Source organism: Camelina sativa, chromosome 11 (assembly GCF_030686135.1).
Source record: "Camelina sativa cultivar CO46 ecotype springtype chromosome 11, ASM3068613v1".
Taxonomy (NCBI): domain Eukaryota; kingdom Viridiplantae; phylum Streptophyta; class Magnoliopsida; order Brassicales; family Brassicaceae; genus Camelina; species Camelina sativa.
In genome coordinates this window covers 27,629,258-27,654,503 of record NC_141890.1, presented here as the reverse complement: position 1 = coordinate 27,654,503, position 25,246 = coordinate 27,629,258, and the positions used below count along the sequence as shown (strand labels likewise).

The window sequence follows — 25,246 nt, the reverse complement described above, 5'->3', positions numbered from 1 at the left end:
TGGACGTCAAGTTAAATTTATGATTTTTTATCAGATTTGATTTTATAACACAACTGATTTTTATATTTTTAAAAATTGTGTATCTGAAATTTATTTTTTTCCTCTAGTACTAATTTTAATTTTTTTTACGAGATAATATTGTATTACCGTAATCAATCAAATATAATTTTTATCAAAATATATCAAATAAATCCACGCTTAGCGTGGGTTCAAAACCTAGTTGTAATTAAAAAGACAATACTAAATAATAATTGATACAATAAGTAACACTAGAGATGAACTCTAGCAATATTTCAATATTGATATAAATATTGCTAAGCATACATTTTGCAATAGATCGAGCTATGGAATTAGACGAAGCTTCCACCAACATGAAAGTACAAAATGTGAATTTGCAATTGTTTTATCCAACAAATTCAAGTATCGAAGCTAGTCTGGTGGTAACACAATCAAATGTTACCTACTTAACTCAATTTGTTGAAAATGGTTGTTGTTATAGCCTTGTAGAGACCACAAAATACACCAAAGTTCCACCGCTATCCGAAAATCTGTAGCTATAAACACATCTCGGGTATGCATTCTAACTTGACCCGTATGATCTCGAAGAATCCAATTTTCCCCACACATGGATATCCAATTAATCCAAGATGCATGAACATTATGTTAAATTTGAATTTATTTTGGGCTTCTAACAAAAAACCAATTGATAATTAATGGATTGGTCATAACCTTTTATATATTAATAAAAATCTTTTCAAAGATCAAATGTGGGACTTAAATTGTATCCCAACAATATCTCTCCTTCAAACCAAGGACCACATGTGGAATATTAACACGCGTCCTCGAGATGATAACTCTATCTATAATACCATGTTAAATTTGGGTTTATCTTGGCTTCCAACTAAAAATCAATTAACAATTAGTGGATTGGCCATAACCCTTTATATATTAATCATAATCTTTTCAAACTTCATATGTGGGACTTGGATTGTATCCCAACACATTACATTTGACGTATCCACTTCTCCTTTGTCTATTTTCTTTTCATAAGTAAATTCGATAATTCGTCTTAATATGTGAGAGGACCCATGGGAAAACCCAAAAATATTAAACCTTATTACTAATTTGTTTTCTTTCTAAAATTGAACCCTTTTATCTTAAGAAAAATATTGAAATTGATTTTGAACCCTTATCAAATGCCTACTTTGCCTACCCCTTGTGACACCCCGGTTTCAAGGACATGCGGAGAGGTTTAAAAGAATTGATTTGGCTACCTATGTCACCAAAGTGCACTTATCTTTTCCGTCAAGGGTCGTGAGAGAACTCCACAGTTAAGCGTGCTTGAGCTGGAGTAGTCTTAGGATGGGTGACCTTCCGGGAAGTGACTGTCGGAACTGTGCAAGTGAGCACAAAACACAGGAAAAGATCACGTGGTGATTTGTAGAGACGGTAATAAGTTTTTAAAACCTCCCGGACGTAGCAAACCGGCTATCGGATATGGATGGGCTCACGGGCTTAGTGAGAGAACGTGAGGCCCATTAAAGAAAGTGAACCCATGGACTGGGATTGGACATAGGATCCACTAAGAGGTGGCAGTCGGGGCGTTACACCCCTAGAGACAAACTTGTTTGAACTTCTTTTAATTAAAGATCTTCATCAACTTCTTTAGTGCCAAAAGTTTTAAATCATCTCTTCCATGCATTTTTTTTTAATGAAATTTCTGATTTTATATATTCCAACAAAGCGATTACATAGGATTAGTTTAGTTACTAGGGTGCCACAACAATGATAGCAAGAGTCGAGCTGAACATCTTCAGAACAAGTACAAAGAGAGAAAAAAAGAAAATACCACATTCTAAGGATAGAGTCCGTGGAACCAGAGAGCTAGCATGCCTTGGAGTTTTGTTGATCGTTCACGAGCGAGGCAGGTGTTGCGGATTCGCCTATCCAGGTGAGAGAACTGACCTTCCACTAGTGTGCGGTGGCTGGTATAGATCCGAGCGTTTCTTTCATGCCATAGTGTGTAGATTACAGACTGAGCCACAATTAGCTTTAGAGTGGCCATGGGTTCGTCGCTTGTAGAAGACTGTAGCCATGGAAGGAACCTGTCCCAGGTGAAGAAGCCGGTGAAAGGGAGCTTTAACTTGTTGAGGCTCCATCTCCAGAGGTCATATGTGTAAGGGCATCTGAGGAACAGGTGATCCCTTGTCTCAAAATAGATTTCACAAAGGGGGCAGGTATCATCCTCCAGGATACCCCAGTTTCTTAGTCTTGATAGGGTGGGCATCCTATCAAGGCAGCATAGCCACATGATGAAGGATTGTTTGGGGATAGAACCTGGAAACCACACTTGCTTATGCCAGTTTACTTTCTGAGATAGTGGCCTGTAAGTCTGCCAAGTATCCGTGAAACTAAAACAATCGTGAGGCTCGGATGTTGCGGTAGTCCACAAGTAAACATCATTGACATTTTCATTTAGCTCAAATTCAACGAGATGGGTTAAGAGGAGTTCTATCCTATCACTTCTCGCACCTCTGAATATCCAACCAGCACCATTGTGAGCACTTACCACTGTGGAATGAAGCGGGAGGCCTAATCTTTGGTGTTCTCATGGACCTAAGAAGGATAGTAAGTCTCCAAAGGGGGTCCAGTTGTCATACCAGAAAGAGCAATGTTTTCCATTGACAACTTTGCATGAGAGGAATGTTTTTGCAATGTTTCTCAGCTTAAGCAGTTGTTTTCCACATTGAGGATCCATGACTTCTTGGTGAGAGTCTCCAGAAGCAGTTCCGTCTCAGCTTGTATTTATACCAGGCGACCCATAAGGATCCAGAAGAGGAAAAAAGTTGCCAGATGAGCTTCAAACCAAAAACTTTATTCCATGCTTTTTGATCTTTAAGGCCCAGTCCTCCTTCTGATTTCGGAGTGCAAACTTGCTTCCATCCTACTTTAGCTTGTTTTTGAATTTCTGCAGAACCAAACCAAAGGAATTTTCTACAAAGTTTCTCGATATCCTTGATGCACTTCACAGGGAGGATGAAAGCGGCGCACCAATAGGCTATGATGTTATGTATGACTGAAGATAGTAATTGGAGTCTCCCAGCATACGACAAGTGCTTGTATTTCCAGGACTGAAGCTTACTTCTGGCACGTTGTACCAGCGGTTCACAGTCTGACCGTGAGAGAGGATTTGGCAGGAGAGGTAGTCCCAAGTATCTGACTGGAAGAGTTCCTAAGGTGAAACCAAAACTTGTAGCCTGGTGGGTTTGAGACTGCACACTATCACCATCGAGAAAGAGCTCCATTTTATTCCTGTTCAGAATCAGCCCCGAGATATTTGAGAAGTACTCCAGTAGGTTTACAATGGCAGTGATGAGTTTTCTCCATCGAAAAACAGCATTACATCATCAACAAAGATGAGATGGGTTACACTGGGATTAGAGGCTTTGGGGTGGTAACCGATCTGTCCTGCTTGAAACCGCAACTCCAATAATCTTGAGAAGATATCCATTCCGATCACAAAGAGGTAAGAGGATAGTGGATCTCCCTGTCGCAGGCCTTTCTGCCCTTAAAAATACCCACAAAGTTCTCCATTTACACTGATCGAGAAGCGAGTGGTCTTGATACATTGACTTATCCAGTGAACATATTTGGATGGGAAATTTGTTGCCACTAGTATATCGAGAACAAAACTCCATTCAATAGAATCAAACGCTTTTTTTAAGATCTATCTTCAACATACCTCGTTTAGAGATTCCACTATTGTTGTAGCCTTGGACGAGCTCTGAAGCTAGAAGGACATTTTCAACAATTTGCCTTTGCTTTATGAATGTCGTCTGATTCTCCGTAATCATAAGTGGTAGGAGATGTTGGAGTCTTCTAGCAAGGAGTTTGGAGATAACCTTTTACACCGCATTCAGACACGCAATAGGTCTGTATTCCGCAACTGTTTCTGCGTTAGTGACCTTAGCTATCATCGTTATAGCTGTTGAGTTCCAGCTTGGTTCCATTTTCCCATGAATGAAAAAGTTATGGACTGCACCAGTGACCTCTTCACCAATAATATCCCAGCAATGCGTGAAAAACTCACATATGAAACCATCAGGACCTGGAGCCTTGTTTTTGGGGAGAGCAAAGAACTCTTCTTTAATCTCAGCAGCGGTAAAAGATCTTTCCAAACTGTTTCTCTGGACATCTGAGCATCTGAAGGGGTGAATAGATTGGATGCAAGCTTTTAGGCAAGGAGTTGGGCTGGAAGAACCGAATAGAGAGGTGTAGTATTCCACACATGCGTTCTTGATGGGGTCAATGTCGGTGATGACTTCACCGTTGTCCAACTTGAGTCTCTTAATCTCATTGACGGCGTTGTCCATGCATTTACTAAGGCATCCATATATTTCTATAAATAGTAAAGATTTAAAGTGTCAATGGATTAGCTGATCACATTTTTTTCTTGGGTCTTTGAATCTTTAATAACTCTAAAGATGAAACTAAGCTTGTCCTCTAACAAGGATATTATTGTTGAGAAAACATTTTGAGGACTGAGAATGTTAGCCAAAACACAAAAAAAAAACAAAAAAAAAAAACAGTGCATCTGATGAAGAAACATGAAAAATAAGATTCAACGATACCAGAAGCTTTTTTTAAAAAAAAAATAAAAAAACGATACCACATGCTTGACAAGTAAATATTGAATAGTGTTCTTTTACTTTTTGCAGATAGAGAGGGTAGATTTGCAAAACAATTAACAATAACGGTTTTTTTTTTCACAAATTTCACTAAACCCAAACTTAGACCGATCCCTAAACCGATTTTGCCCACTCATCCAAACATGAAACATCACGGGGTCGATTTTGCGATCAGCTTAGGTGAGAAAACTAAACGGAGAAGACAAACAAAAAAACAAAGATGCCGAAGAAGAAGCCGGTGAAACATTCCGGCGACGATGACATCGCAGCTCCGGTATCATCGCAAACCGGATCTTCGATTGATACGTTGTGGTGGTGGTTAACACATAAAGGAACCACCACTTCGTTCCTCTGCATCTCACTCTTCGCATTACTGATCCGATCTGCTGTATCGATGTATCCATACTCCGGCGCCGGAACCCCTCCTAAATTCGGCGATTTCGAAGCTCAGAGACATTGGATGGAGATAACCACAAATCTTCCGGTTATCGATTGGTATAGAAACGGCACTAACAACGATCTCACTTACTGGGGATTAGATTACCCTCCGTTAACTGCTTACCAGAGTTACATCCATGGAGTCTTACTCAAAATCTTCAATCCTGAGTCTGTTGCTCTTCTAAGCTCTCGTGGTCACGAGTCTTATCTTGGGTAAACTCATACTTGATCTGATCTGATCCTTCAGTTTGTTGCTTGATGTGTAATTTAGCTTACATTGGGTTTTTGTTTTGCAGAAAGTTGTTGATGAGATGGACTGTTTTATCGTCTGATGCTCTCATATTTTTCCCAGCTGCTCTCTTTTTTGTGTTGGTGTATCATAGGAATCGAACTAGGAGTAGTAAGAGTGAAGTGGCATGGCATATTGCTATGATTCTCTTGAACCCTTGTTTGATCCTCATTGATCATGGTCATTTTCAGGTCTGTATTGACCGTTACCTCTCTTTTGTATTGTGATTTTGTTTGTATATATGATTCTCATTAGAATTATGTTTGTTTTAGTACAATTGTATCAGCTTGAGACTTACACTTGGTGCCATTGCTGCGGTACTATGTGGGAGCGAGGTTCTCACTTTTGGTTTGTTCAGTTTAGCTCTCAGTCATAAACAGGTGACTTTGGGATTCTATTCTTGTATTCTTGTGTTTCCTATAGTAGAATGTTCGTATACTTTTCTCTATTCTTGTATTCTTGTGCTCGATCTCTTAGTTATTTTTAGATGATCTGACATGTAATGGCTTTAAAGAATCTCATAGCCTGAAAACTATATGGTTTCAGTTCCTTGGAAAATATGTGTAGTTGATGTCTAATTTGTTGAGGTTGTTATGTAGTGTTTATGGCCATGCATACTTCACACCGTTGCATTTAGGTACAATGTTCTATAACAGACAATATTGTTAATCTTATGCAGTGCTTGATTTATGCCTCTTTTTATGTATGTAGCTAGTGATAGCATGTTGGTCAAATTCTGTTCCAGTCACATCTTGGTCATACTGTTTGGTTTTGTCTACGTCGCAGATGAGTGCATATTTTGCTCCTGCCTTTTTCAGCCATCTACTGGGAAAATGCTTAAGAAGGAGAAACCCAATACTTGCTGTGGTTAAGCTTGGAATTGCAGTCATAGCCACGTTTGTTATTGTTTGGTGGCCATATCTGCATTCTTTGGACGACTTCTTAATGGTAAATACGTATTTGATAATATGTCGAGAAAGAAAAACTAATTATCTGTCTCTGGTAGAACTAAGAAATTGTACTTTTTGCTTCCTCTGATGTAAATTGCACACACCCAATAGATCTCATTCGTTTGTTTGCTCATTAATGTGAAGCAAATTGCTGATGATGCAGGTTCTCTCCCGTCTTGCCCCATTTGAGAGGGGAATATACGAGGATTACGTGGCAAATTTCTGGTGCACTACGTCCATACTCATAAAATGGAAAAAACTGTTTACAACACAATCCCTCAAGTCTATTAGCTTAGCTGCAACTATATTGGCTTCTCTCCCTTCAATGGTTCAGCAAATCTTGTCACCAAGTAATGAAGGTTTCCTATATGGGTTGCTCAACAGTTCAATGGCTTTCTACTTGTTTTCCTTCCAAGGTATATATATTTCAGTTTGATCTTCAATCTCCGCAATCAATTTCACCATATTTTCCATTAATTAATATCTCGCTTGTTTTGAATCTGCAGTGCATGAGAAATCAATCCTGATGCCTTTTCTCTCTGCAACACTATTAGCTCTCAAACTCCCTGACCATTTCATTCATTTAACATATTACGCTCTCTTCTCGATGTTTCCTCTTCTTTGCCGTGACAAACTCTTGATCCCTTACTTAACACTATCCTTTCTCTTCACCATCATCTATCATTCACCCGGAAATCAACCGGTACAGAAAACGAAAGCTTCAATTTTCTCCTTCAAAAACTTTCCGGGTTATGTATTCTTACTACGAACCCATTTCTTCATCTCCATAGTTCTTCATGTCCTCTACCTTACCATTCAACCTCCTCAAAAGTACCCTTTCCTATTAGAAGCACTAATCATGATTCTCTGTTTCTCATACTTTGTATTGTTTGGCTTTTACACCAACTATACGCAGTGGACTTTGTCAAGGCATTTCAGGTCCTCTGGTAAAGAAAAGAAACACATCTGAACATTTGAAGACAAAAGACAGAACTCTTGAGAGCAAGGTTGTTCAACTCAGTTCCATTTTTGTTTTCTTTGTTTTTCTTTTTGGGTAAATTGAATGTAGTGTAGGGTCTTTAGCGAACCAAGTCAAAATCATCACAGTAGAATCGAGCTAGACAGAACCGGTTTACACAAACCGGTGGTTTATCATCAGACTTGTTGTATTTAGTCCACGTCTACTAAATGTTGGTATCTATTCCAATGCCTAGAAATTGTATTATGATGTAGGATTCTTTTGAGTTAGAAATTAAACCTTTAATGAAAGAAAACGTTAAGTTTTTATGGAATTTTGTGGTCCAATTGTGTACCCGAATTTATAGCGCCCCCAGGCACAGGTCCTAGCTATCAGATGAATATCTTGTCCCCTTACTGAAGAAGGCCAGGATCGAACTTTATATATATGTAATTAAATCATGACAGTACATAAAGATGTTGATGTTATGATGTACGGCATGATAAAGTTTTTTGTATAGAAATGTGTCTTTGTTTTACGTTTCTAATAAAGAGATCTTATTGCATATGTTATATATGTATATAGACCCTTTTTGTGGGAGTAAAGATACTTTAGGGGTTTATTAACTGTTCACTTCATACTCTCAAAACTCTCTTCCAAAATGAGAACACAACGCACATGGACACATTTTGTGGATAGATTAATTAGGGACACGTACGTGAGCATGTTCGTAATTTTTAAGGGATAGGGTTGGGGTTTAGGGTTTATAATTTTATCATTTTATATGTTAAAAAAGGGTATTTTTGAAAATGAACACCATCAAAGAATATTTTTGAAAATGAGATAGAAAAAAGGGTATTTTTGAAAATCCCCCATTATCTATTTTAAATTTAAGTAAACTCTTATATCTTTAGATTCATTCAAAATAAAAAACCATTATTTAATTTTCTTAGATTTGATTATATTATTATATAGGTATGAGAGTCACATTTTTTGTTTCTGTTTATAAAAATGATAAATCAACATAAAATAAATTTATAATTAATTAATTAACAATCTGTTAGATATTCTGATTTTCCTAGATTATTTTCTATTTTTTCCTACATTCTAAAACAGATAATTCACATAATTTACTGTTTCTATTTTTAATGTTTTTTTAGTAATTTTTTTCTAATGATGTATAATTTAACAATATTTAATCATTACTTATTATTTATAAAAAATACTTTCATGAAAAACTGAAAATTTTAAATAAGCGTTTCACGTGACATCATTAATTTGTTTTATTAGAAGTGTTTTATCCTATCTTATCTCCATAAAAACAAAAAAAAGAATCAGTTGACTTTACAATTGATATACTCCATATTTACTGCATTATTAAGGTTTGTTAGTCTCCTTTTTATCATGTTAATTGGTATTTATTGTGTTTTGATGCGTTTAGTGTCCAAGTGAAGTCTTCTAGTGTTTTAGAAGTTCTACAATATCTTTATATGTGTTTTGGCATTCGTTTATATTCGGTTACTTTTGGTTATATTAGTTTTATTTGGTTAATTTCAATATAATTTATGTTAGTTATGGTTACCTCTTCAACTAACCGAACCGAAACTGAACCGAAAGAAACTGAAACGAACCGAACCGAAATTTCTAAAATATCCAAATAGTTATTATATTACTATATCCAAACTAACCAAAACCGAACAAAACCGAACCAAAACCAAACGGTTAACTGAATGCCCATGCCTAATTGGAGCCACATAACATTTCAATCGACCAAGAGGTCAATTGGGATTAAAACAGGTTACGAATGAGTCTTCAAAGATTTCATTTCAATTGGAATTTGGTTATTCAGCAGAAGTGATGTGAATTATTCAAGAATCGAAGTCGATTTGCTTTAGAAAAAGAAGATATCAATGAGGTAAAATTATGTCTCGAGCAGTTATATATCCAGGACCTTGGACACAAATCAGCGCGTTGCGCGTTCTTACAATTTTTCGATCTTTCCATTCATTCCCCGTAGGCCCTTCTTCTCCTAATTGTTTCCATTCTTTTGTTAACCGAGGGTTCGAATCCCTCTCTCATCTGAGATCGCCAAATGTTCGTGAGGTCCTCTATTCAACTTTTTCGACTTCGAACAAAAAGAGTTCTAAAGAACCTTAAATAAACAATAGAAGTTCAGGATCATGGGATCCTTTTCTATCATATAGGAAGTTAAAAAATACAAAAAAAAGCTATATTGATAAAAAAAAAATTGATCCGGTTTGTATCAGGTTGATCCGGTTCGGTTCTATTTTGAATATAAACAATTTTTATATATTTTGTAACCTAAGTTTTATTTTCTAGAGTTAGATTTAGAACCAAACTCTCTTCTTGATATTTTGGATTGATCTTCAAAGATTTATGCCACTTTAGTGAAGAATTCAAACTGTCTTCTTTAATGTATTGCTCCTTTACCTTTCATCTATACAATCTACTAATTTAATTTCCAATTTTCCCTAGAAACTTTTTAAAAAAGATGGAAAAAACTTTTTTACAATGTATAGATGTAAAAACTTTTTTAAAAGATCCATTATTTCCAATTTTCCTAGAAACATTTCTTAAATTTTTAGGGACCCCCCTTGCTGGAAAAGAAATACGTAGTAATCCTTCGTGAAAAAAATATTTGTGGTTGTTTTGGAAAATTTCTTAAGTTGTGGTATTTTTGAAAGATTAAAACTTGTTTTGTAATAATTTAGAGTATATCTCTTAAAATGTGAATTAAATGGCAATGTGTAGCAAAGTAAGGTAAAAAATATCAAGATTTACTGATTTAATTATCCCATATCTTCTTCCATTTCTTTAAATGAATAATGCAACTAAGTACCATAATTAGTTTTTCTAGATTTAGTACCCTACTTGATTTTGTTTTTTATATATCTCGATCGATACTAGCTCCGTTCCAACACTATAAATACACCGTTGTTCTCTGTCTCTCCCTCTTAACTCTCTTACTCTTTTTTTTTCGAATCTTTGTTGCTGGAAGAAAAAAAAGAACCAAAAATGTTGCTTACAGTATTAAAATCACTCCTCGTGATATTCGTGACCTTAGTATTGAGAGTTTTATACGACACCATATCGTGTTACTGGCTAACACCTAGGCGAATCAAGAAGATCATGGAACGACAAGGCGTAACCGGTCCTAAACCGCGTCCGTTAACCGGAAACATCCTTGAAATCTCGGCCATGGTTTCACAATCCGCTTCCAAGGATTGTGACTCTATTCACCATGACATCGTCGGCCGTCTTCTCCCGCATTACGTTGCTTGGTCCAAACAGTACGGTATGGTCTTGAATTGTAGTAAAATGGTCGTCAATTCTAAACATAGATCATTTTGTTATTAAGTTTTTTCGTTAATTGTAATTTGTAAGTGACATTCTGACAAAAATACCCTCCACGGAATTATTTTTTGGGGCTAGTGGTTCATTGTATTGCAAAAAGTTAGGGAAGAATATTTTAAACTTGATTACAAAAGATTGTTGAAGGAGGACTAAATGTAATAAAATGAATAAACCTTAATTATATAACGTTTTGGTAATACAGGGAAGAGATTTGTTGTGTGGAATGGGACGGATCCTCGTCTTTGCTTAACGGAAACAGAATTGATAAAGGAGTTGCTGATGAAACACAACGGTGTAAGTGGAAGATCGTGGCTACAGCAACAAGGGACTAAGAACTTTATCGGCCGGGGTCTCCTTATGGCTAATGGTCAAGATTGGCATCATCAACGCCACCTTGCTGCACCGGCATTTACTAGTGAACGACTGAAGGCACGTCATTAAACCAACCTCATGCAAAAAAAAAAAAAAAGGCAAAGTTACTTGACGTTTGAATGACAAATAGGCTTATGATGTAGGGATACGCAAGGCACATGGTGGAGTGCACAAGCAGGCTAGCGGAGAGGCTGAGGAAGGAAGCTGGGGAAGGAGGAGGTGAGGTGGAGATAGGAGAGGAGATGCATAAGCTCACAGCTGATATTATATCAAGGACGGAGTTCGGAAGCAGCTTTGAGAAAGGCAAAGAGCTTTTTAACCATCTCACTGTCCTCCAGCGCCGTTGCGCTCAAGCCACACGCCACCTCTGCTTTCCCGGCAGCCGGTTCGTTTTCTTCTTCACCCGCAAAATTGTTATCTCTATTTTTTTGCAGTGATTGAAAAATATGAATTCTTTAAAGTGACAGCGGACAAGATTTACTAGGTCCATACAAATTATAAAATTAAACTTCATTTTTTTATTTCAGCAAAAATATATATAACTAATACTGTATAAAATTTTAGAGATGTCAAAAATATTAGTTTTTTTTATTTTTTTTTATTTTCTGTCACTATTTATCTGTATTATGATTTACAATGTATATATTTTTTATGATTATACTTTTAACTATGGTATGTCTAACGGTGACTTCATGTCAAATATTTTGTATCTAGGTTTCTTCCAAGCAAATACAACAGAGAGATTAAGTCCCTCAAAATGGAAGTGGAACGTTTGTTGATTGAGATCATACAAAGCAGACGAGACTGCGCTGAGATGGGTCGGAGTAGCACTCACGGTGACGACCTTCTCGGGCTTCTCTTGAACGAAATGGATAGCGACAAGAACAACAACAATAACAATAACAATCTTCAGTTGATAATGGATGAATGCAAGACGTTCTTCTTTGCTGGCCATGAGACCACGGCTTTGCTCCTCACATGGACAATGATGCTCCTAGCCGATAATCCCACGTGGCAGGAAAAAGTCCGAGATGAGGTCAGGGAGGTCTTTGGCTGTGATGGCCTTCCCTCGGTCGATCGACTATCCAAGCTAACCTCGGTACGTACAATAACTTTTAGATACATACATGATATACAACTTATAACTTTTAAATTAAGTTATACTTAAGTTTCAAATGGTAATAGCAGACAAGACAGAGTAGTACTTACGGTTATGACAATTTTTGGCTAACCATTCATGAGTTTGGTGTTGATAAAATAATATATTTTTTTTGGGTACGGTTTAGTCTACTAATCCATAGTGGTCGCTTCAACTGTTCAACCTTACGTAGTTACGTTTTTCTCTGACCACATTTTTTAGATTTTGAATAGGACTCGAACTCCACTAACTCATAGATATAAAAAGATGATATTTGTTGCAAATAACAATTCTATAACCATATAATATAGCAATGTATTATTTTATTTGAAGTAGTAGAATTAGCTTTATGATGAATGTATGGATAGGTGCGTGTGGGGTATTAACATTTAACACAGTATAGGCAATGCCACTAGCATCGTAGTGCGTCTTCCATAACTAAGCTCTTAACATAGTCATCGTCGGCACAGAGGAACCCTAATGAGTAGATACCATTTAATTTTGTCTTCATGCTTTGTCTTCATTCCAAGCCAAAACCCGATTAAAGACTCTAACGAAATGTCTAGGTTTATTGATTTTTACAGATATACATTCATTTTGGGATCAATCAGTATATATAACTGATTTTACAAAGAATCATACTTTTCTTCATAAAATTAGTTATATTAGTATTCAGATACGATTGACATTGGTTAAGCCAGCTTTGAGATTGGGTACGATATGATCTAGATATTGGTAAATAGATTTTTCAGGCATTAAAGAAATGGGTAAATAATATATTTCTTCCATTTGTTTAGTGATTAGTACTAAGGCATGCTTTGCATAATATGTTATCTTAAAGATCTAAACCTGTATTAACTAATGATTAGATTTGGACAGCTTCATTGATAGTCTTTTTTAAAAGGAAAAGTCAATTCCCAAACTAAAAAAGAGATGTTTGAGAAAGAGTCAAGAGGCACTTCGCATGATTACAAAGATATGATTTCCAACAAAAATTAATATAATATTCTGCTAACATTTTTTTTTTTTTTTTTTTTTTTTTTTTTTTTTTTTTTTTTTTTTGTCTTTTTTCTTCTCTTTGCAACAGTTAAGTAAAGTGATTAACGAGTCACTAAGACTTTACCCTCCAGCTACCCTTCTACCAAGGATGGCATTTGAAGATCTAAAACTAGGTGATCTAACAATTCCCAAAGGTTTATCAATATGGATACCGGTTCTTGCCATCCATCACAGTGAAGAGTTATGGGGTAAAGACGCAAACCAATTCAACCCCGAACGTTTTGGAGGTAGACCATTCGCGTCCGGTCGCCATTTCATACCATTTGCAGCCGGTCCCCGAAACTGCATTGGACAACAATTTGCATTGATGGAAGCAAAAATAATATTAGCCACGCTAATTTCCAAGTTTAACTTCACAATATCAAATAATTATAGGCATGCCCCAATCGTTGTGCTTACTATAAAACCTAAGTACGGAGTTCAAGTGATATTGAAGCCACTGGATTCATGAGGATTTTGCAGTTACAAGAATGTTTTGGAATGCCTTGGTAAAACACTGGGAGAGGAAATATATTTTTGGGGTTGAGAGGGATACAAATCGGAATAAATGGTGTACTAGTATGACATCAAATTATTATGTTAATTCTTTTTCCTCAAAAAAAATTTTCTCTTGTTTTTATCAGTGTTTACTACAACATACGAAAGATATAATTCAAAATGCGACGAGAACAAACTCAAAACCCGCATGATTGTTTTAACATGTTAATGTATAGTATGTGCTTGTTTCCTATATTTTATCAAACATAAACTTGCTAGTAAGAGAATTTAATATGATCTATAGTGGAAGTTGATGACGATAAAATTTTGAATTGTATTCTTAAACTTCTTTTGTACACACACATACTTTTAAAACTTCAGAAAACTATTGATATGCCAAAAATAGGTATATTAAGGAGATTTCGAAGTAAAAAGGCTGGAAAGGAGATTTCGAACTAATGACTTATATAATTACCACATCTTCCAAATGATTATGTTTTTCTTTAGGCCAAAGCTTATGTTTTATTATATTCAACAAAAGACTAGTTGTAATCTTATAAATAAATATTTTAGTTATAAATTAAACACAGAAATATATGTAAGGTTATGACTGTTGTCTTTGTGTAAGGTCATATTATGTTCTTTGAGACTGCAAATGGTATCAATAACTTTCTGGCATATGGCCAAAAGCATATGTCCATCGATCACCTTTATTGGCTTAGAAAGTGAAGTCGAAATTCAATAATAATAAAAGTCATAATGTTATATTTAGATGGGTTCAATCTTGATAAGCCTTAAAATAATAAACAAACATAAACACAAGAAATATAATAATCAAAGAACAAAAAGAATGATTAGTGAAGGGGGAAAAGGAGTTCATCTTTCATTTTTCTTGGTTAAGTTTGCTGGCAGTCTTTGCACTTACAGTGACTAAGGTTGATTCTTGCTTCTTTATCTTGTTATTTTTATGAATATAATGGGGTCGAAGTAACCTTTGAAATTGATTTCAGAAATTTAAAAATTAGGTATTTTCTTCAATCATTATGTCTTAATAGGAGAGCATGAAAAAAAAAATCATCTGTTATGTGGGTGTGGCATATATATTAGTTTGTTTACACATTGCAGAAAGATAAAACAAGTTTTAAAAGAGACACTTTCATGATTTTAAAATCATAGGTATATATTGATCGATCTCCTCTTAGTAATAACCAAACTCTCCCAGGCCCAAATATCGAGACGCTTCCAAATTTCTACTGCTCCAACGCCGGCGGAGCTCTAGCTTGCCGACGTCAGGTCCCTAGGTTTTTCTCCACTGTAGTTTGTTTGTCCTGCTCTTTTATACTCTTTTGTTGGTGCATGTCTCAATCAATTCAAATCGCCCTAATCCCTCCTCCTCCCCTCTCAGCCCCGTCGAAAAGCCTAAAGGTTAGATCTGATCTATCTCTTGTCTTGACTGAGAGAAGACGACCCTGTTCGCGAGAACCAGAGATGGCGAGGTTAACCCTGGTTCCTATCAAAATTATTTCCGCTGTAATGTCTTGGTTTTCCCGATCTCCGCCGACCCTGTCCCCACCGGTGCCCAGTGGCCCTAGTCGGAATGTCCACTCGCCTGTACGCCGCCACTCCATCGCCATCTCCTAATCAGATGGTGAGATTCTAGGGTTTCAACTACTGGACCTGCTTTCTCTGTTAGGCCCAGTAACCACCCTTCGGCCCACTGCCAAAACCAATGATCCTCATTCTCAAATGCTAAAGCCCAGGTCTGTGCACTCAATCTCCTTACTTTTGTCTTTCCTTTGGAAACAACCGCTTAAGTACCTTGAATCCCTGCTGCTGAATCCTGCTTGGTCATTGCCTTATGAATGGGTTATTTCGCTGATTCACCCTCGACATTGTATGACTAGCGTTAGTTCTTCTATAGCTAGTTCTGTTTTTGAAAGCCTTAAGTCAAGTTCCACCTCTTTAGCCCCGAGTAGCTTTGCTTGGTCAAGTCGAGGAATCCTCGGTAGCAGAGCATTGGTGTTCTTAGAGCTGCTTGATAATTTTGCTTGTTGAGACCGTTTTATTAGCTCTGTCCGGATGCCTGCTCTTGATATTCATATCTACGAATCTGCTCCGACAGCCTGTTTGAACCCTACCCTTAACCCTTTGATCCCCTGTATCATCTACTACCATTAGACCGAAAGCTTGGGTCTGTTGATTTTCTCCAGGATCAAACCGATTGCAAGCTTTGTGTGGGACTCATTTACCTCCATTGCCATGTGAGGGATGACCCACCTGCTTGGTTAAGCTTTGACTCCTTGACCCGGCGATCCCCAGTTATAGCTTCCTCTAATCCAACAGTTTGTTTGAACATTATGCTTATACCCTCTGACCCCCTGTATCCTCTACTGCTTTTAGATTGAAAACTTGGGTCTGTTGTTATTCTCCAGGACCAAACCGTTTACAAGCTTTGTGTGGAACTCATTTACCTCTATTTCCATGAGACGGATGACTCACCTGCGTTGTTACGCTTTGAATCCCATTCCCTGCGATTCCCGGATGTAGTTTCATCTATAATCATGAGTTTTGATCCTAAAAGCCTAATGGTCATTGATCCCATGCTCTTGAACCCCCTCATGTTGGCGAAAACCCTCTTAAATGTTTCCCCAGTGGAGAATCTTTCTACAAGCTCCAGTGCGTCTTCCGCTAGAGCCACTTATGACCACCTGCTGGTGGAAGATCTCGTGAAGCCTGCCTTCAAATACGAATCCGCTTTGGTTCCAATAGACTTATCAAATGTTGTAAAACTTTTTCAGTTTGATAATCCTTCTGTTAAGCTCATGGAACCCCTATCCTTTAACTCTCTTTGTTTATTTTGATTCATGTTGTAAGAACTCATCTCCTGTTGGGGATTAATTTGAATGAAAATTCCTTGTTTGTCCAAAAAAAAAAAGAAAAAAAAAAGGTATATATTGATCATGGTTGTTTTTGAACATTTGTGATGCTCATGTGTTTTCATTCACTGAATATAATTTTGCCTTCTAAGTATGTTTATTCGAGTTGGTGTATATTATACATTTAATTGACAATGAAAAACTTATTTATTAGTATAATTCATAATTATTACTCCATCCATTCATAATAAGTAATGCTTTAAAAAAATTGTTTCATTTTAACTGATGTTTTAAAATTGTTTCTATTTATCTCCTGCTGTTCAATTTATTATTGGTTTAATGCTAATTAGCCAAATAAATATGTATATATATATTAATTTAAAATCAACATATTTTTAATAAATGAACAAGATATCAATTTTTTTTTTAAAGTAAAGGGAGTATATACTTTTTGGACAATGGATGATATAATGCCCGATTATTGGGTCTTAGCAAAATTCAGTGGAACATTTTTCTGAACTGACAATTCAAAAACATATCGTCATAATTTTAGATACACTCCAATAAAGAACATATTAAACAAACTACATTGATCAAATTTTCTGTAACGCAATAAAATCCTATGCAAATCAGTTCTTCGTTGTCGTGAGATTTGGATAAATAATCCCATTTAGATCTCTATATATGGTCCAACTATTTTTTAAAGTCAGAATGCATATTTATATGAGAGTATATTTTTCTTGTTTTTAGAAAAATATACACTACAATATAATGTATAAACTATCTAAGAAAATATATTTGTAAAATGAAAAACATGCACACGCGTGTGTATCTAAATTAAATAGTGTCACTGTATCTTGTTTGACGATGATAACCAAAGATCCCTCCACTATCAAAACATAACAAATCTTTGGGATTATAGAAGATTTGGTGGAAATTGTGAAAATACTTTTTTTTTATACATATTTGACTTGTTTCAATTGTGTTTCGGCGTATATAATTTGAGAAATATTTGATAATGGTTTTTTGATAGATGTTTTTAGGTTATAAATTTATACATATAAAATCTGTAGTATTAGTTGTTTTTCCTTTGAAATTTTATTTTCGATTTTGTAATTGTTTGTATTCTTAGACAATTCCGGTACAACTGTTTAAAACAAACTACATGATATTGATACGTCTAAGGCCTTGTTCGTTTGTCCATTCAGATCATTTGTTTTTTTTTTTCATTTGATCATTTGACATTCAGATGCATAATTTAGATGAATCATTTGGATATATCATTTGGATGAAGATGCCACCAAATGACCAACATGTCCTAAGTATGTTACAGATTAAAAACCAGTTAGATAATTTTTTTTGTGTGTTAAGTGCAAAATGGCTAAGTAGTAGATAACTTAATTAATTCAAGTAATATGTACATCCAAAATACCAAAAAAAAAAACCAAGATAGATTAACCATAAATCTATAACATTATTTCAACATCATAAATCCATCATTCATTATTTATGAAAACCATAAAATTCGAATAGGTGACTGACTGACTACTCATATATATTAAAAATAAAAATGACTTCAAGAAAATAATAATAATGATGTAACATCTCCATACCAAATTGTGAATTTTGGAGTTGGGTGTCGATCGACACCGTTAATTTTTTCGACCAAATTGATTTAAATTGTCGATTTGGTTCGTTTTGGTTTAAGTAAAACTTTAAAACCGTGGTATTTAAATGGGAAGTCGACGAAAGGGTTTTGGGAAAGCTTGTTTTGTCGCCGTTCCAGAGAGAAAAAGAGAAAAAAGAGGAAAAGCTTGATAGTTTGGTGATTTTGGGAAGATTGCTGGTTTTTCTTGAGAGATCTGAAGCTAGGAGGGTGATAGAAGATTGCTAGGAGTGTTTGGGCGTCAGTTTGGGTCAGAAACTTCCTGCAAAAGAGGTGAGTGCATTACCATGGCTGATCTAAGCCTGAGATTTCTTTTTTCTGGCTTCTTATATGTTGTTTTGTGGTGTTCTTGCTTGTTATGGTTGCTATACGTTTCCTACGGATTAATATGGCTTTTGATCAAGTTTTGGACGGATTGGAGGTGATGAGAAGCGAGATTCGACTCACGGCTTCGAGTAGATCGCGTCTGCGGAGTCAGTCTCGATCGACACCAGGTGGGTGTCGGTCGATACCAATAGCCAGTGTCGGTCGACACTTGGCTGGTGTTGATTGACACCTCCCTTCCAGCGAGCAGATGATACTTGTTTCCCTGGTTTGTGTGCTTGTTTGTTGATTGTTTGACATTGGAATCTCAATTGCATGTGTTTATAGCCATGTAGATGGGAGGATTGCCTTATGGAGTGTTTATAAAATACTCATGCATCTTAATTTGTGTTTGTGGTCAAGTAAATGCAAAGTGTGATCGTGGAATCAAGACAATGAAGAGGAGGATGTTCTAGTGGCTCGATTGGTTGTTGTCTGGCTTATCTTAGGTTGCTAGAGTTGAGTCAGTTGAATATTGCTAGGTTTCTGGTTTGATGTTTTATGTTTCTGTTGGTTGGTTTAATACTGCTATTGAGTTATTGGTTTATTATTTGTTGGTTATTGGATATTGGTATCTGTTGGTTATTTTCCGCTGTTTGATTTGGTTGTGATTAAGTGGCTAGTGGGTATGAGACCACTAGTGTAATTATTATTATTATAAAAAAACGGTTCAGATCGTTTCAAATGAGATTGATTAATTAATGTGTGGGAAAAATATATATCCTTTCCAAATTTGTTAATTGAGGGTTGAATCTTCTTCAAATGCATATATACTATCAATTGGGGAGTACAAAATAGAGATCTAAAAAAAAACTATATCATATATCCATATTACCAAACAGGTCCAATTGCCTATATGATTAAAAAATAAAAAATAAACAACATATGGTAAACCAAAACTGTTAGTCGAAAATCTAATATTTATGGAAAGATTAATTACGAAATTAATTATAAAATAAAAATTACCCGATATTTTGGGAAATTGTTTAAAGTTACGTAAAAAAAGAAATTAAATTTGAAATTGTATATATAACGTAAACATATTTATTTTAGTTCGAGATTTTGAGATATTTATAGAAATCTAATTTTATATTTGAAAATTATCTTTTATTTTAGATTTTCATTTTTTCGTAACATAACTATAATAATTAATTCGGCTTAACACATATGCAAAAAACAAACAAAAAAAAGTTGATTGTTTGTTACCAAATGAAAACCTTAGTATATATTTACTATATATTTTTCCTTTAAAATTTAGCATATTTCAGCTCTTTAAACTGAGATTTTTATTTATTTTTATTTGTGTAATAAATCTTTAATTACTGTATGATTTCTATTTTTTGATTAAAAATATATCAATGTTGCAAAAAACCGTATGCTGAATTTAAAATAAAATAAACAAACCTATATTTTAGTGAATAATTTTAATTTGTTACCTTAATAATCAAGCATTTAAACTTCAATCAGGATCAAATATAGTTTGTTACCTTAAAACTAGTTTTAAAATTCTATTAGGATACTTTAATAAAGAAATCAGAATCCAAGATAGGATCCTAATTATTTAGACTTGCCATAACTACTCAAAGTCGAAATTTAAAAAAAAAAATTAAATTTGAAATTCATATATCATAAGTTAAGCAATTCCAAAACTATATTTTATTGTGATTGGTCGGAAATATAATCTTATAACAATATGTCTTTTTTTTGGAACTCGGGGAATACACTTAGAAAAAAAAAGAAAAAAAATGCTCTTTTATAAAAAACGTGTGGAGAACAAAAAAATCAAAAAGGGCAAATCGTAAACTTAGCATATACTTGTAACATCCGCGAACCAAAACTCTGCGTTTTGGGGATGGGTGTCGATCGACACTAAGGGTAGTGTCGATCGACACCATTAATTTCTGGTTCGACTAGTTCGACTTAATTGTCGATTTTGGTCGGTTTGGTTTAAGGAAAACCATTGAACCAAGATATTTAACGGATTTGTCGACATAAAGGGTTTTGGCAAGTTTTGTTTGTCGCTGTTTCATCGTTTTGAGAGAAAAAGAGAGAAAAGTAGCGTTCTTGAGTTTTTGGGAGGATTGGTGAGATTTCTTGGCTGTGCTTGAGAGATCTGAAGCTAGGAAGGTGCAAGAAGCTTGCTACGAGGGTTGGATTCGTTGCTGTTGGTCAGAATCTTCCTGCAAAGAGGTGAGTGCATGACCATGACTTATTTAAGCTTGAGATTTCCTTTGTCTTGCTTGTTTGGTGTTGTTTGTGGTGTTTTCTTGCTTGTTATGGTTGCTATAGGGTTGCTACGGATTCATATGGCTTTGGGAATGAGTACTGGACGGATTGGAGGTGATGGGAAGCGAAATTCGGCTCTCGGCTTCGACTGGTTCGTGATTGCAGAGTCAGTGTCGATCGACACCAGTGAGCAGCATCGGTCGATACTGTGGGGTAGTGTTGGTCGACACCAAGAGCTAGTGTCGGTCGACACTTGGCTGGTGTCGGTCGACACCTCCCTTCCAGCGAGTCTATGTTTGCTTCCTGGTTTGTATGCTTTGTTTGTTGATTGTTTTGGATTTTGGTATCTCAGTTGCTTGTGTGTATAGCCCAGTAGATAGGAGGATTGCCTCACTTTGTTTATCAAATACTCATGCATCTCAATTTGTATTTGTGGTACAGTTAAAGACAAAGTGTGATCGTAGAATCAAGACAATGCAGAGGAGGATGTTCTAGGGTCTCGATTGGTTGTTGTCTGGCATTGCATGATTGCTAGAGTTGAGTCAATAGAACTTTGCTAGGTTGCTGGTTCTATGTTTTATGTTGTTTGGTTAATGGATATTTGTTATGGTATATTATTGGTTATTTGATTATTGGATATTTATTGGTTATTGGCATTGTATATTTTCCGCTGATTGGTTTGATTGTGGTTAGGTGACTAGTGGATATGGGACCACTAGTTTAGAGTATTTATTATTATTATTATTATTATATTTATATTTATTATTTAAAAAAAACAAAAAAACGGGTCGGGTCGTTTCAATACTAAACTTGCGGATCTGTTTGTTAGCCAATATGTCTGAGTTTGGATCATGTGTTGCTATTCAGATTTGGAATCGATATACGCTGATCCAAACAGATTCCAAATCTGCAAAACAATTTAACCGAAAAATTATTAATATAAAAATTTAAGGAAACCAAAACCATATTAGTATCCCTAACTATTGGCTGGGAGCATTAATCGCCAAATCATTCATACCAAATAATGCATTTGTAAAAACCAACCATATATATAAATTTGATTTAAACGGAAAAAACTATTAATATAAAAAAATTTAAGGAAATAAATAATAAATCAGTATTTTCCCATAACTATTAGCTAGAACATTAATTGGAAATCATTCATACCAAATAATTAGTTTGAATGATATTATTTAAAGAGTTTTTTAAACAAATTTACCACATTGCAAAATCTTTCTTTTATTCTCTACCACATTTGATAACTTCTTTCACCCAATACCATAACCTTATAAGAAAATGACAAAAATACCCTTTATTTAATATAGAAATATAAATATATCATCTCTCTCTCTCTACATTCATCTCCAGATTTCATACTCTATTAGATTTGTTTGTAGACAAGTCAAAACTTATTTTTTCGATAACGATTTTGTCCATAGTATTAAATTGGTCCATCATATTATGTTTTCGGTCCATTATATTTCTTTTCCACCATTATAATTTTGTCCATCATGTGGAATCTTGTCGTAGCCGTCAAAAGTTATTTCCTAAATTCTTGTCATAGACAAGTTAACAAATTTCTTGCTCGTGGACAAGCTACCCACTTAGATCGTTTGGACTATGATTCTCTAACTTTTATTTGTGGACATTTTATTTTACTAATATGTATGGACATATCACATAAATTATGTTAGCGGACAAAATTTTGAAACAAAACAAATTTCGTAAATTTGATGGACAATAATTATTGTCCACTACATTTGTTTATCACTTGGTCCACAAAAGAACATAAGAACTTACCAATCAAATTTCTTCATCGTTAGTTATTTTCCCTCTTATTTCATAATTTATATCTGAAAAATATTTACAATTAATATTTCATCATCGGTCCCACGTCATAAAGATAGTTTTGTCTTTTTAAATTTGTTTTTTTCTGTATGGATAATTTTGTCTTTTTATCTGTGACAAAAAATTGATTTATGGTAGTTTTGGTAAGATGTTTTCAAATGTGGTAGTTTAGAAAAGTTTTTTTTATGAAATGTGGCAGTTTCCACTAAATTCTCTTATTTAAATTATTGAATACATTAAACAATTAGGCATATTAAGAAATTCCAAAGAATATTCTGAAACCGACTAACCTATCCTATAAATATAGTCATTGTGTGAATTGAAATTAGGATCTGTATCACTCACAATTTACCAAAAACTATCAAATCCCAATATCTCCAGAACCAAAACGTATTCTCAATAGCGATTTCTTTTTAAAATAAAAAATGAAGTATGTTTTTGTGATTTGTTGTTGCTCATGTTTTTTTTCCGTGGTTTGGTTTTCTTTAGAACCCAAGAGATATCACAAGACAAACACTCAAACTAATGGTATTGTGTCAGATTCTCTTTTGGAAATATTTTCCAGTTTGAATTTGGACCCGCAGCTGAATAAATATCAGTCTTGTGACTGATATTGGAAACATAACTCTTTGCTGGATTTATTTTAGTACTCACGGCTAACACTTTGGTTGGATGTTGAAGTCTTTTAGACAAAGAAACAAAACACTATGGTTGGATTTGTTTTGGTTGGATTTGTTTTAGTACCCACGACTAACATTTTGGTTGGATGTTAAAGTCATTTAGATATAGAAGCAGAACACTTTGGTTGGATTGGTTTTGGTATTGAAAAAATGACATAGAAACAAGTATGGTTTTGGTACCTTTAACCTTGGCAATTTTAGAATCATATGGTGAATATCTTGCCAAATTCTTCTTTAAGATGCTCCTGAGATTAACCCAAATACAAAGTATATTTTTTTTTTGTCTGAATTTACTTTTAACAAATTTAAGTCTCACAACCATTTACTTTCAGCTGATGATTAAACAAACATAGAGCAACCTCAGATCTACTAATTTAATTAAATTGTATACATGAGTTTAGTGAATGACATAATAGCATGTGCAAATAATGATACATGAGTTTGTGATCACATAAATATAATTAAGAAAATAGCAACCTCAGATCTAGAAAATCTTAAAATCGAAACCCAAAACTGAAACTAGAATATCACTGAGCTCTTCCTGCAAAATATAAAAATAATTGATGGATTAATGCCAAATTATTTTTGACCAAAAAAAAAAAGCCAAATTATCTAAACTTTAAACCTTAAATATGTGCAAATCAAAAAACCAAAACACAATTTCACCTTATTTGTCAAATTCGACCACAACTATTCGATTTACAAAGATGAAGATGACGATAATTAGGAAGAGGGAACGAGATTGAGGGTGGGGGAACGAGACAGAGAACAAAGATTGAGAAGGAACAATAATGGAGATTGATAATGGATAGAGATTAAGACTGATAGATTGGGACATAGACTGAATATTTAGAGCGAGGGAATGAAATTACAATGATGAAAATGTGAAAGTCAAGAGGAGGGAACAAGACAGAAGAGAGGAGAGATAGCCAAAAATATTTTTTTTTTTGTTTTTTTTTTGTAATTGTCACTAAAGTTTTTAAAATATATATCTCTAAATTTTAATTGTATAAAATAATATATATTTTTAAAAATATTATAAAATAAATTTCTATTTTACAACGGGTAGTTATTATCCTTATTAGTATATATCACTAATCCAAATTAAATTGAGTAAAATAAAATATATTAAATATATTAGCCAAACCAAATATATTACTTTATTTAATAAAATACATTATTTTGTTAATAAAAAAATATTATTTTATTTTAAATCAAATTGTCATGTGATTGTGTGATAATTTTCACAAACCTGAGTTTTAAGGAAATGAGATGAGAATAAGAATTTGATGAACATTGACGAGATGGAAATACATGGCATAGGATGGAAGGAGACGAAACGGGATGGAAACATAAATTTGCAAAAAAAACATATCTAAAACATGTTACAACTTACAACTAAAATAAATTAACGCTTGCAATCTTATATCAAACATATTTTTTTCTTTCAATTTACCGAGCGTAAAGTGATAAAAATTATAAAAATAAAATACATTAAACGATATTTTGTAATAGTTTAAAAAAATAAAAAAATGTAATCTCATATAAATGAATAAAATATAAAGTAATAAGAAGAAAAGAGTAATTAATTTTGTAATATTTTTACTATGAGATATGGTATATAAATATACTATATACTGTATATTATATTGTGTTTGTCTGAAACAGGACTTCATGAATTTTTGTTTTCGTTTCGTCCTATTTTGAAGGAATACAAAATGTTTCCCATATCGGGAATATTCCATATTGGGAATGCAATGTTTCATGCGATATGGATTTGAGAACGCGTATATGACAAAATGGGACATGATGAAAGGAAACATGAATTATTTTCATCTTTAAA

The 25,246-nt window shown here is 34.5% G+C and overlaps 3 protein-coding genes across 3 annotated transcripts; 2 read left to right on the top strand and 1 right to left on the bottom strand.

Moving 5' to 3' along the window:
* Positions 1 to 1,855: 1,855 nt before the first annotated feature.
* Positions 1,856 to 3,305, bottom strand: LOC147934496 (uncharacterized). Its single transcript, XM_087472649.1, has 2 exons — positions 2,867 to 3,305; positions 1,856 to 2,571 (listed from the first exon to the last, which is right to left on the bottom strand). The coding sequence occupies exons 1-2, from the start codon at positions 3,303 to 3,305 to the stop codon at positions 1,856 to 1,858; spliced, it is 1,155 nt and encodes a 384-aa protein (XP_087328775.1).
* Positions 3,306 to 4,629: 1,324 nt separating this feature from the next.
* On the top strand, positions 4,630 to 7,657 carry LOC104724205 (putative dolichyl pyrophosphate Man9GlcNAc2 alpha-1,3-glucosyltransferase). The gene is made up of 6 exons (XM_010442650.3): positions 4,630 to 5,339; positions 5,423 to 5,606; positions 5,688 to 5,795; positions 6,202 to 6,363; positions 6,529 to 6,781; positions 6,872 to 7,657. Exons 1-6 carry the CDS (start codon positions 4,909 to 4,911, stop codon positions 7,333 to 7,335), a joined length of 1,602 nt encoding a protein of 533 aa, XP_010440952.1. The 5' UTR covers positions 4,630 to 4,908; the 3' UTR covers positions 7,336 to 7,657.
* Positions 7,658 to 10,260: 2,603 nt separating this feature from the next.
* Positions 10,261 to 13,886, top strand: LOC109127337 (cytokinin hydroxylase). Its single transcript, XM_087475017.1, has 5 exons — positions 10,261 to 10,639; positions 10,901 to 11,127; positions 11,214 to 11,455; positions 11,785 to 12,169; positions 13,296 to 13,886. Exons 1-5 carry the CDS (start codon positions 10,360 to 10,362, stop codon positions 13,716 to 13,718), a joined length of 1,557 nt encoding a protein of 518 aa, XP_087331143.1. The 5' UTR covers positions 10,261 to 10,359; the 3' UTR covers positions 13,719 to 13,886.
* Positions 13,887 to 25,246: the final 11,360 nt, after the last annotated feature.